At 48.8% G+C, this 12,904-nt stretch overlaps 1 protein-coding gene across 1 annotated transcript in view; it reads right to left on the bottom strand.

Moving 5' to 3' along the window:
• The window catches only part of ANGPT4 (angiopoietin 4), a 46,899-nt gene that overhangs the window by 21,875 nt on the left and 12,120 nt on the right, over positions 1-12,904 (bottom strand). Inside the window, exon 2 of the mRNA XM_019972179.2 lies at positions 1,038-1,193. Within this exon, the coding sequence (XP_019827738.2) occupies positions 1,038-1,193 (156 nt within the window). The remainder of the gene's footprint in view (positions 1-1,037; positions 1,194-12,904) is intronic.

Below are 12,904 nucleotides of genomic sequence, written 5' to 3'. Positions count from 1 at the left end.
CTCTGTTTGGTTGGTAGTCTGGGGTAGACTTTTAAAATGCGGACCCCCTGCTCAAAATCCTCCTGTGGCTCCCACCGCACATGGCGGTGGCTGGCAAAATCCTGTAATGCCACCTGTCCCCATCACCTCTGATGCTGGCCCACAAGTCTCCCTGGGTCATTCCAGCCATACTGGCCTCCTTGATGTTCCTGGAGCTTGCCAGCTCTGTTCCACCTCCAGGCCTTTGCACATACTGCTCTCCCTGTTGGGAAGGCTGTTCTAGTAAGCCTGGCCCCAACCCTACCTTCCCAGCAGTGCCTTCCTGGCTGTATTGTCTAAGCTTGCAACTTGTCCCTCTCGCCACTCCTGGCACACACTCTCCACCGGTCATTTCGTGCTTGCTGTTGTCTCCCTAGCACTATCACTGTCTCATACACATGCTATTTATCCTGCTTGTTTTCTTGGTGCTCATGAGAAGGAAGCTCCAGGGGCGTATGGATGCATACCTATCTTATTTACTGCTGTAAACTAGAACCAGGCATCTCCAACAGGGCTTGGCACATAGTAAGGTTTAAGAAACACGTGGCCCTTTGTCAGCTGTCTTTTCAGCCATTCATTTACTCACTCTCTCACTTATATTCCTGTCCCTTTCCTACCTCCCTCTCTGCTGCTCCCTGTGGCCTCCTCTTCCAGAGTTGTTGTCCCCCTGAGGTCTAATAAATAGGTCTAATTTATTATCCACATTTTCCTGAAGCGTTGTGAGCCCCCTGAGGGCAGGTGTGTTTGTGCTGCTGAATCCCAGCTCGGACCGGACACGGGACTCACAGAGGCAGAAGAGCCAAACCCAGTGTCTGCTGTCCCCCACTTCCTGCTCTGGGCTCGTGGCCTGGTGGGAGACAGTTCTGTGATGGGGTCATCAGGGAGGGGTCCCGGGGGCTGCAAGGTCAGAGGAGGCTCTGACCTTCCCCAGGGACAAGGGTCAAAGCAAGATGACCAGGGTTATGAGCCAGCCTGGCCAGCCACGGTGCCCCCAGTACCACCCCCTCACCCTCTAGTACCTGAGCCTCCACGTCGGTCAGCTTGCGGGTCTGGGCGGTGGTCTGGGTCAGGAGACTGGTGCCCAGCTCCAGCATGGTGGCTGTCTGGTTCTGGACCATGTGCTGCTGGGCCTGTGCCAGCTCCAACCTCAGGTTCATCTGGATGTACCTTTCCAGCTGTGAGGAGATAGACGGTGCACTGGGGTCATGGGTAAGTGTTAAAGGGAGCTTCCTGTCCCTTCCACATGTCCCCTGGAAGGATGTAGCGCAACTGGGGGAGGCCCTGATGCCAGGTCAGGCTGCCATCACCTCTTGCTTACTCTATTTGTTGCTTTCTCCTCAACCTCTCTGCCTCCATCCTTGTCCCATACACAGCCCATTCTCTACTCAGCAGCCAGAGGGATCCTGTTAAACTGAAGTCAGATCACACTTCTCCTCCGTTCAGAGCCCTCCCAGGGTTCCTATCTCACCAAAGTCTTCCTTGGAAAAGTCAGGGAGGAAAAGCCAGTCCTCCGTGACTGCAGGTGGTTTTACGACCTGGTCTCCTGCTACCACTCTGGTTTCCTCTCCTAGTCCCCCTCACTCCACTCCAGACACCTTGCCTCTGTGACACCCTTCCAACACAGCAAGCATGGACCTACCTCAGGGCCTTTGCACATGCTATTCCCTCTTGTCTGGATCCTACCACCCCACACCATCTACAAGGCTCACTCCCTCACATCATTTCAGTTCTCTTCCAACCCCTTATCACACCCCAACTTTGTATTACATATTTTTTGTTTGTTGCCTTTTAAAACTTGCCCTTGACATGTCAATGCCATGAAGCCAGGAGCTTGGGCTTGCTCTCCACTTTATCTCCATGTCTAGCACAGTGCTTAACATACGGTGGGTGTTAAAAAAAAAAATGTGTTCAATGAGTCACTAAGAGGGGAAGCAACAATTGTCATCATAGTCCCCAACGTCATGCCTATGACTTAGCTTCGTAGGACTGAGTCAAGAGTGGGAAGAGGGGATGCATCTTTCCCTATACCGGAGTTTGCAAGTCCATCCATCAAACTGGACTTTTATTTTCTGGCCCCCTCCATCTGTGAAATGGAGTTGAACTGGCCAGTCTCCAAGGGTCCTCCCAGCTCAGATATCTTGGGATCTGACAAGCTAATGTTCATTTCTTTGACAGGGCTGCTTTTTCCCAAGAGCAGGAGAAGCTGGCATGAGACCAGGATCAAATTGCAAAGGTGAACGGCCTGTTCTCAGGGCTCAGTGCCTGAGGACAGAAAGCCGGTGCCTCTCCTCCACTCGCTCTCCATTGGGCATATTTGCTGGCCTCTCGCCACCATCTCGATCCCCCAGCTCTGGCTCCTTCCCACCCCCTGTCACTCAGCCCTCCAGGAGGTCCAACAGGGCAGCTCCCAAGGTCCCTGGGAAGACTGGTGTTTCCCAGGGAGATGGGGTGACCTTGGCTGGGGGTCAGGCTTCAGCTGCTTCTTCCTGAGTTCTTCACCTCTCTTCCATCTCAACTGTCTGCTCCCATACCTCCCTCACCTCTGTGCTTTCTAAGGGGGCATGGCTCGTTGTAGTGCAATGTCAAATCCTGAAGGGGGCGCAAGTGGTGTCGATCAGAGCCTTGCTTCTTAAAGTGCGTCCTTGGGGCAAGCATCACCAGGGAGCTTGTGAGAAATCCAAGTTTCCAGATCCAGACCTACAAAATCAGAAATTCTGGGGAGAGACTCAGCCAACTGATGCTTGCCCAAAGTGGAGAGGTCACAAAGGGGACTTGAGGACCAGGGAGATAAGTGTGTCTGAACTTCTCAAGCCTTTGTCCCTTTGACCCCTTCTTTCCTCTCCTGCCCCAGCCTCTGCATCAGGCAAATGTGTCCAAGGGTCCCTAGTTAAAAATTAAAGAAAAAAAATATCCTTGACTCCACAGATTCTCTCTATCTGTGTCTCCAATTTCTCTGCTCACCCCCAAACAACATAACTTCTTGGACAAATTATCTCCATTTTTCCCTCCCTCTCCATGCTTGCTGCTGCTAAGTCGCTTCAGTTGTGTCCGACTCTGTGCGACCCCAGAGACGGCAGCCCACCAGGTTCCCCTGTCCCTGGGATTCTCCCGGCAAGAACACTGGAGTGGGTTGCCATTTCCTTCTCCAATACATGAAAGTGAAAAGTGAAAGTGAAGTCGCTCAGTAGTGTCCGACCCTTAGTGACCCCATGGACTGCAGCCTACCTGGCTCCTCCGTCCATGGGATTCTCCAGGCAAGAGTACTGGAGTGGGGTGCCACTGCTTTCTCCATGCTTACTTTAAAAAAAATAATATTATTATGGTGTTCTTCACACACACACATTCACACAGCATAAATAATAGTATAATAAAATCTGTGTTTTTACTACACTCAAGAAAAAAAATACAACCCATATGGTTGAATCCTGTGCACCACTGACCTGTCCCCAGCCCTGGAGAGACTCTTTAACACACCTCGTTGTAACTGTCTTTGACAAGGGTGGTCAGAGGACACTTCTGTGTCCTCAGCTTACTCTCCGTCTCAGCAGCAGTCACCCATATGGCCACTCCCTTTTTCTGGAAGAACTTCCCAGGTATACCCTCCCCTAGTTTTTCTTCTCCCCTCCCTATTCCTTCCCCCTCCCCTCCCATCACCCTCTATCTGATTCCTTTTTCAGGCTTCTTGGGGGGCTCTCATGCCCTAATCCTGGGTATTCTGTCTGTAGGTCACAGGTGCCTAACTGGGGACCACAGGGCCTGTGAAGAGAATTCAGGGGGTCCATGAACTTGGGTGAAAGAATAATTACATTTTTCTTTTTTGTTCACTAACCTGTAATAAAAATTTGGCATTTCCTTCAATTACAAGCCAAGGTCCAAAATCATAACACTGTTAGCTGATCCTACAACTGGGCTTCCCCATAGCTCAGTTGGTAAAGAATCTGCCTGTAATGAAGGATCTCCCCAGTTCAATTCCTGGGTTGAGAAGATCTGCTGGAGAAGGAATAGTCTACTCATTTCAGTATTCTTGGGTTTCCCTGGTAGCTCAGATGGTAAGAGTCCACCTGCAATGTGGGAGACCTGGGTTCGATCCCTGGGTTGGGAAGATTCCCTGGAGAAAGGAAAGGCTACCCACTCCAGTATTCTGGCCTGGAGAATTCCAAGGACTGTATAGTCCATGGGGTCGCAAAGAGTTGGACACAATTGAGCGGCTTTCACTTTTAATTATGAGCAGAGATTCCAAATCATAACACTGTTAGCTGATCCTGCAACTTCATTACCAACAGAAATCACAAGTATTTCCTATCACAGCATAGATATTACAGTGTCATAAAATACCAATCATGACTTCAGAATATTGGACATTCTCAAGCCCACCACTGGGTAATGTTACAACTATAGCACATTATAATCACAATGTCACTAGGTGTTCTTATTTTATGCATTTGAAAGCAATATTCTGGACTTCTCTGGTGGTAGAGTGGAAGAGGAAGAATCCGCCTGCCACTAAAGGGGACATGGGTTCAATCTCTGGCTCAGGAAGATTCCACACGCTGCGGAGCAACTAAGCCCGTGTTCCCCAGCTACTGAGCCTGCAAGCTCTAGGGTCCACAAGCCACAAGTACTGAGCCCTCGTGCTGCAAGTACTGAAGCCTGTGCGCCTAGAGCCTGTGCTCTGCAACAAGAAAAACTACCACAATGAGAAGCCCACACACTGTGACTAGAAAGGAGCTCCTGCTCTTCACAACTAGAGAAGAAAAGCCTGCAGGCAGCCACAAAGACACAGTGCAACCAAAAAAGTATGTAAATTAAAAAAAATTTTTTAAGTAATATTCTGAAAAAGTATCCATAAGCTCCACCCAGGACCAGCAGCCCAAGTCCCCAAACTGAGACCCAGAAAACTTGCCTAAGGTCACCAGCTGATGGCCTGGGTTCCAAGACTCCCTCCCCAGGGGGCTTCTCAGGTCTGCACAGCAGGCCTGGGGCCTCAGGGTAGCTTGGGGTCCTCTCTAGTAATGGGAACCCCCTAAGCACTCTTATTAGTCCCCTATTTGTTCTGTGGCTACAAATGGCTGGGTGGGCGAAGGCCACCCACAGCTGGGACCCATCACCGAACTTGCATGCCCACTCGTGGGCTCTAGGATGGTAATCTGGGCAAGAAGGGCCTCAGTTCAGCCAGCCTGCAGCTCTGATGAGTAATGTCAGCCTGTGTGTAGGGGTTGGGTCCAGCCCAGGGCTCAGGCACCAACTGGAAGGGTGGAAAGGGAAAAGTCCTCATGGAGAGGAAACCCCAGATGGGATCTGCCCCAGCCCCCCAGCCCCACTCAGGATTGGACCTGCCCATTCTCTGTCACCCTCCTGCTGGTAAACTCTCAGGCCTGAGATGGGAAAGAGGGGCCCTGCATCTCAGCCACCTGACACCACCCACCCCAACACACACCACCCCCGGCCTGCAAAGAGGCTGATCTTTGGCCCTTGAGCTGCCCACTTCTCGCCTTGGCCCTGAGTTTGGTTCTGGCTCTGCTACGCCCAAGTGTGGGCCTCTTAGCAGTTGAAGGCTGCCTTTCCCTGAGCTTCACTTTACCAACCTGTGACACAGGGACAGTAAACCCTGCTTCTTTTGTGGGAGGGAGCATTTGAAAAGGGCCTTGAAGGAAAGGAAAAAGTTTTGATAGGCAGAGCCTGGGGGAGAAAGGAAGGAATTCTGGATAGAATATAGCTGAGCACATAGGCAGGAGAGTCTCAGTGGCCAAGGAGATTTGCTGAAGTCTGCTTTTTTCCTGCATTATCTAAATGAAAAAGACTTCATCTGGTAAATGGATAAGCAACTGTGGCCCAGTCATCCAATAAACTCTACTCAGCAATAAAAAGGAATGAATTACTGATGCATTCAACAGCATGGAGGCACCTCCAATTAGACTGCATTGAAAAAAGCCAGACTTAAAAGGCTACAGACTGTAGGATTCCATTCATATGACTTTCTGGAAAAGTCAGAATCACTTGTTGCTAGAGGCTGAGGCCCAGGGGTGGGGATTCACAGCAAAGGGACACAGGGGAACTTTTGGGGGGTGTTGGCAATATTTTGTATTGTGTGACAGTGGTTACATGATGATATACATTTGTCAGACTCATAGAGCTGTACATTAAAAGGGTGAATTTCACTGTATGTGGACTATATCTCAATATAAAATCCATCAACACAAGGTTCTATAAAATGTCCCATATAAAATATGTGTTATAATATGTATTATATATAAATATGGGCTGCCCTGGTGGCTCAGATGGTAAAGAATCTGCCCGCAATGCAGGAGACCTGGGTTCGATCCCTAGGTTGGAAAGATTCCCTGAACAAGGGCAGGGCAGCCCACTCCAGTATTCTTGTCTGGAGAATCTCATGGACAGAGGAGCTTGGCAGGATACAGTCCATGGGAAACGTATGTTATAAATGTTTCCTCAAACTAATCCCTCACCTTCTGAGTTTCATTTATGTAGTCAAGAAATTATTTTTGAGTACCTATTATATGCTAGATCCTGTTTTAGGTACTCAAGAATAAGGAATGAACAAAACTGGCAAGCTTTCTAATTCCAGGACACTTCCATTGACTATATAAGTTAAATTCCAATAGTGATGAGCGCTACAAAGAAAATAAGACAGGGTAGTGAGTGGGGTCAGGGGCTTGTTTAGCCACAATGGCAGGGAAATGCTCAGCAGAGGGGGTCATCTGAGCTGAGCCGACGTGAAGAAGCCAACTATGGGAAAGTCAGGAGGAAGGGAATTCCAGGCGGGAAAGGCAGTGCAAAGGCCTTAAGGTGGGAATGTGTCTGGTGTGTCAGAGAATCAATAAGATCAATAACAACGATATGTCCTGCCTGTCTCTTTTGTAGAAACGGTTCAGATTTGGGGAAAGCGTTTTGTCAACTACAGATAAAAGCCAAGGCAGAAAGAAAGAGTAGTGCCTTATATATGGTGAGCCTGGGTTTGAATCACAGCTCTTTAGCTTAATGGGTCTGTGACCTTGGGCTATGTGACCTCTACCTCTTTGGGCCACTTCTCTAGAACGCAGATAATCGTAGCTCCTATCTCCAGACGGTAGGGAAGATTCCAGGCATGATCCATTTAAAAGGCCTAGAGCATGATTACGTAATTGACACATGAAAAATTCTGGTATGTCTGTAAGTCTGTATCAGGGGTTACCAAGCAGCTGTTGAAAAGAACGAGGTCGACCTTCATCAGGAGTGGACGTGAAAAGATGTCCCAGATACACTCTTGAGAGAAAAAAGCAGGATACAGAACATTACCTACAGTGTGGACCCCTTTGCATGTAAGAAATCCCAGCTGATGTGTTTCCACGTGAACTCAGACAAAGGTCTAGGAGACACAAACTGGCGACCGCGGTGCTTTGCTTCAGGGAAGGCGATTACAGTGGTGGTGATGGTAATGTTTTGTTTTTGTTTTTTATATTCTGTATCTCCAAATTGTTTCTATTCTAAAAAAACCAGAATGAGATTGTATACAGGCATGCTTCATTTTATCATGCTTTGCAGATATTGCCTTTTTTCTTTTTCTTAACAAATTGAAGGTTTGTGGCAACTCTGTGCCAAGCAAGTTTGTTGGTTCCATTTTCCCAACAGCATTAACTAACTGCATATCCGTGTGTCATATTTTGGTAATTCTCACAGTATTTCTTTTTCATTACTATTATATTTTTATAGTGATCTGTGATCAGGCATCTTTGATGTAATTACTATGAAAGATTACGACTCGCTGAAGGCTCAGATGATGGTTAGCATTTTTTAGCAATGAAATATATTTTAATTAAGGCCTGTACTTAAAAAAAAAGACACAATGCTATTGTACACTTAATGGACTACAATATAGTGTAAAAATAACTTTTGCAATGCACTGGGAAACTACAAAATTCATGATTCTCTTTATTGCAATATTCACTTTATTTTCAGCAGTTTGGAACCAAACTCTCAATATTTTCAAGGTCTGCCTGTACAGATATAATTACTGTAATATTGAAAAGCCAGTATGTCAGCCAGGCATTCTTAACAGCTATTCCTGGATCCCTGAGGGATCTGTGAATAGAATTCAGGGAATCTGTGGACTTGGATGGGAAATAGTTGTGTTCAGTTTGTTTTTTTATTTTGCTCATCTCTAATTGAAAGGCGCTTTTCCTACAGTGATGAATGTAGGCCACAAATTACTGCAGCGGTGGTGCTGCGCGTGACTTCACCAGCAGACGTCACAGATAATCCCTTGTCTCACTCCAGGGGTTGTGGACATTCATGACATACTGTTTATACTTATTACAACTTCAGAATGGTGGAAGGGGGACTTCCTGGCAGTCCAGTGGTTAAGAATCCATCTTCTAAGACAGCGGTTGTGGATTCGATCCCTGGTCAGGGAACTAAGATCCCACATGTCATGGGACAACTGAGCCCACACAGTGTAACCTCTGAGCTCACATGCTCTGGACCCACAGCTAGAGAAGCCCAAACGCTGCAATGAAGAGCCTGCACGCTGCAAGACCCAGCAGAGCCACAAAAAAAAAAAAAAAGACAGCAAGTACTAGATCCACCAGAGGTCTTGTTATTTAATAGACTAATACAGAAGTACTATATAACTGTATCACACATCTGCTCTTTTTTCTTTTAATTTAGTTGTTAATTGGAGTATAATTGCTTTAGAATGTTGTGTTAATTTCTGCTGTACAACAATGTAGATCAGCTCTATGTATATATCCCTTCCGTCCTTACTCTTCCTCCCGCCCCTGCATTCCACCCCTTTAGGTCATCACAGAGCACCGAGCTGAGCTCCCTGCGCTATATAGCAGCTTCTCACTAGCTATCTATTTTACACACAGTAGTGTGTGCTACTCTCTCATCACACATCTGTTCTGAAAAATATTTGATATCTGTATCTCAAGGCAATTTGTTTCCTTTGTAAATCTACGCATACACACTTAATTTTTTTTTTTTTTGGCTGCACTATCTTCATTACTGCTTGCAGGCTTTTCTAGTTGCAGTGAGTAGGAGCTGCTCTCAAGTTGCAGTGTGTGGGCTTCTCATTGCAGTGGCTTCTCTTGTGCAACACAGGCTCTAGGCGCCCAGGCTTCAGTAGTTATGACACGAGGGCTTAGCTGCTCCAAGACATGTGGAATCTTCCTGAACCAGGGTCAAACCCAAGTCCCCAGCATTGGCAGGCGGATTCTTAGTACCTGGACAACCAGGGAAATCCTGAAGCATGTAATTATATATGTTTAAAGACATTCTTCTGAGAGAGGCTGTAGATCTTTATCAGATGCCAGAGGGACCCAGGGCACAGGAAAGGCTGAGACTCTGAAAACCCCTCCTACACACAACTCTGCACGAGTGGACACTCAGTGGGCCACTAACTCTGGGTGCAGGGCCTTTGCTAGAAATTCTTCTGGAGCTTGGAGGATGTCTGGCAGTTTCTAGGTGTTCCATGAATATTTGTTAAGCTGAATGAATGGATGGATTGGACATCTCCCCTCCTGAAAGAGTTAGCTCTGAAATAAACCACCCCATGTAGATCTGTGGTATAGCCACTGGCAAACAGAACAACAGGAAAGGAGAGAAGTGCTTTTATAAAACCATGGAACCCCAGCCTGAGCTGCTTCATGGCTTGCCACTTTTCACCTTTGTGCCTCCACTTCGCCATCAATAGATGGAGTGGTAACAGTACCACTATGTGGGGTTGGAGTGAAGAGGGAAGATGTGGACCTCGTAGAAAAGGGCCCGAGCAAATGGAGGCTCAGACACATAGAGTCACTTCCCTGAGGTCACCCAACAAGTTGGCAGTTGCTGGATTCATATCCAGTTCTGCTGATTTGAGAGGCCGGGAGGTCAGGTCCGGTGAGCAAGAAAGAAACTCTAAGCATATACCAGCAATGAATAGGCTCCTTTTCCCCTGCTTCTAGTCTATACCAATACCAGCTCACCATTCCATACCTTGCATCTTTTTTCTTAATGTAATTTGGAGATTGCTCTATGTTCATCCAGATGAACTTGCCTTGCTGTTTGAAGTGCCCCACCGTTTGCTCCTCTGGTCCCCTATCGCTGGGTCTGCAGGTTCATTTCCAGGCCTTTGCCATCACATCAGGGCTGCCGGGAACATCCTGCCCACTTGTCACTAAATCCCTCTGCAAGGCTGCTTGGGGATAAATCCCTCAAACCATAGCAGCTGCTTTAAAGGATAAGGACACTTGAGATTTGGACGAACTGCTCTGGGCAGAGGGTTGTGTCTGTGGTTCGCACACTGTGTTTGGAAGAGGGATGCCGGGGTCTGGCCATGGAGCCAGGGTGTTATCTACTCAAATCCTCCAACACACATCCACACACCCCAATCTCAGGAGCTTCCAAAGCTTCTCCTGTCAGCTCTCTTCTGACTTTAAGGTCTGCCCACAAGTGTCACCTCCTCTGATGGCCACCCCATCAAAGGTAAGTGCACCCCCAGCCCTACGACACCTGCCATGACTGTGGTTTCATCACAGCATGTCACGTGTTTGAAATCACTGCAGTCGTTTCCTATTCGCCTCTCTCCCCCCATGGGAATGTCAGCTGCAGGAGCACAGGCGTGCCCTGTTCATAGCTATACCCTCTGTGCCTCAAGCAGTGCCAGTAGCTATACCAACTCAGTAACAAATAAGAGGGGCTCAGTAACTATTTTTTTAAAAAATCAAATAGGTCTGTTCTATGGAGAAGGCAATGGCACCCCACTCCAGTACTCTTGCCTGGAAAATCCCATGGACGGAGGAGCCTGGTAGGCTGCAGTCCATGCGGTCGCTAAGAGTCAGACACGACTGATCGACTTCACTTTCACTTTTCACTTTCATGCTTTGGAGAACGAAATGGCAGCCCACTCCAGTGTTCTTGCTTGGAGAATCCCAGGGACGGGGGAGCCTGGTGGGCTGCCGTCTATGGGGTCACACAGAGTCGGACACGACTGAAGTGACTTAGCAGCAGCATGTAAAGGGCACCAGATTTCCATGGAATATTAGTATAGGAGCTAGAAATAAGTTTGGAGACTCTGACTCAGCCCCAGCTGCCCCCTGGATCCCTGTGACAGGCATGGCCAGAGGGGTCAGAGAGTTTGGAGAGACCACTAGTTCAAGGGCAGGAAGGAAAGGGGAAGCTGGAGGGAGGGGAGAGGAGAGAGGGAGGCTCACAGCAAGGGAGAGAGCCAGCTTGGGGCATCTGAAGGAGAAAGTTCTAGAAACCTGACACAGTCTTGGGGCTCATTTGTCTGTTGAGCTAACTCATTCAGAAGTGCTGGGACCCATGCGGGGCACTAGAGGGTGAGCTGTGACTAGAGGAGGCTCGTTCCTGCTCCAGAGGTGGTGCCAGGCATTGCCCTGAGGGCCTTATTTGGTCTGTTTAGATCTTGACTGTCTCATTGCCCCCATTTCACGGCCAAGGAAAAGGAGCACAGAGAAGACGAGCCCGTTGCCCAAAAAAAAAAAAAAAACTCACAGTTTGTGAGTGGCAGAGGCTGGCTGGGGACCAGGCCTTCACGGCTGCCACCAGTTCAGTGGGCTGCTTGTGGCCTCTGGACTCCAAGGCAGCCCCAGTGATCTCCTCCCCTCCCAGTTCTCATGCCCCCGTGTCATCAGACTGGCCAGTGTGAACAACAGGATACTGTAGACATGGTGGTGGTGAGCTGGGCTGACATCATCACACTGTGGCAACATCACTTCGTGGCTTCCGCTTTCTCCCTCCTGAATCTCTTGCTCTGGAGGAAGTTGACCACCATGTCCTGAAGACCCTCAAGCAGCCCTGAGAACCATCTGGAGAGGAACAGAGGCCTCCCACCACGGGCCAGTACTGCCCTCCCAGCCCTATGCTGGGGCCACCTTAGAGGCTGATCCTTCAGTCCCAGTCGAGCCTTCAGGGGACCACGGCCTCAGCTGACACTCGAGTATAACTGCATAGAAAAAAGGCCCAAGTCAGAACTACCTTATTAAACTTCTCCCGATTCCTGACTCCCAGAAACCGTGAGAGATAATAAATGTTTGTGGGTTCAATTAACTTGCGGAATGAAAGTGTGAAAGTGTTAGTTGTTTGGTTTGTGTCTGAATCTTTGCGGTCCCATGGACTGTAGCCCACCAGGCTCCTCTGTCCATGGGATTCTCCAGGCAAGAATACTGGAGTGGGTTGTCATTTCCTTCTCCAGGGGATCTTCCCAACCCAGGGATCTAACCTGGATCTCCTGCATTGCGGGCAGATTCTTTACCGAGCCACCAGGGAAGCCCAGCTTGCTGAATGCCTTAGGGTGTCTTGTTCTAGATAAGTACTGTCCTGCTTTCGCAGAGGTCACAGAGGTCAGACACTCTTGCTCACAGGCGGCCCACCCTTCTTGCCGGGCACATCGCATCCCACCGTCACCTCCAGGCTATAGTTTCCCAATGGAACTAACTAGTTTCATTTTACCAGTGGAACTAATGTTGTATCTGTGGACTTGACGGTCAAGGTCGGCCCCTCCTCTGCCCATCTCCAGCCCCTCCCATCCCCTTGGGCCCACACAGGCCCTGACCCCTGGGCTCAAGGCAGAGGGGATTTGTCTTGTTTTTTTTCAAGCAGCCAGGCCCAGCCTTCCTCGGCTGTTTTCCTCCCTGCAAAAGATTCTGTTGCTTTCCTTCTAGGTCAGGGCTCAGTGGAGCGAGTGGGCAGGGAGCCAGGGCTGGAGAATGTCTTGCACCAACAGCCTGTAGAGGAGGGATGCGCTTTTCAGCTCTTAGCGTAAGTTGTAATTCCCGGATTCCCGGCACAGGCCTGGCTCCGCCACGCTTCCAGCTGCAGCGTTGAGTCTGGCGTGGGCCTGGCGCACGGCACTGTCAGGCGCTGGTTCCATCACTGCGTTGCT

This window comes from Bos indicus, chromosome 13 (assembly GCF_029378745.1).
Source record: "Bos indicus isolate NIAB-ARS_2022 breed Sahiwal x Tharparkar chromosome 13, NIAB-ARS_B.indTharparkar_mat_pri_1.0, whole genome shotgun sequence".
In the NCBI taxonomy this organism is placed as follows: domain Eukaryota; kingdom Metazoa; phylum Chordata; class Mammalia; order Artiodactyla; family Bovidae; genus Bos; species Bos indicus.
This window is presented reverse-complemented; position numbering and strand designations above follow the sequence as displayed.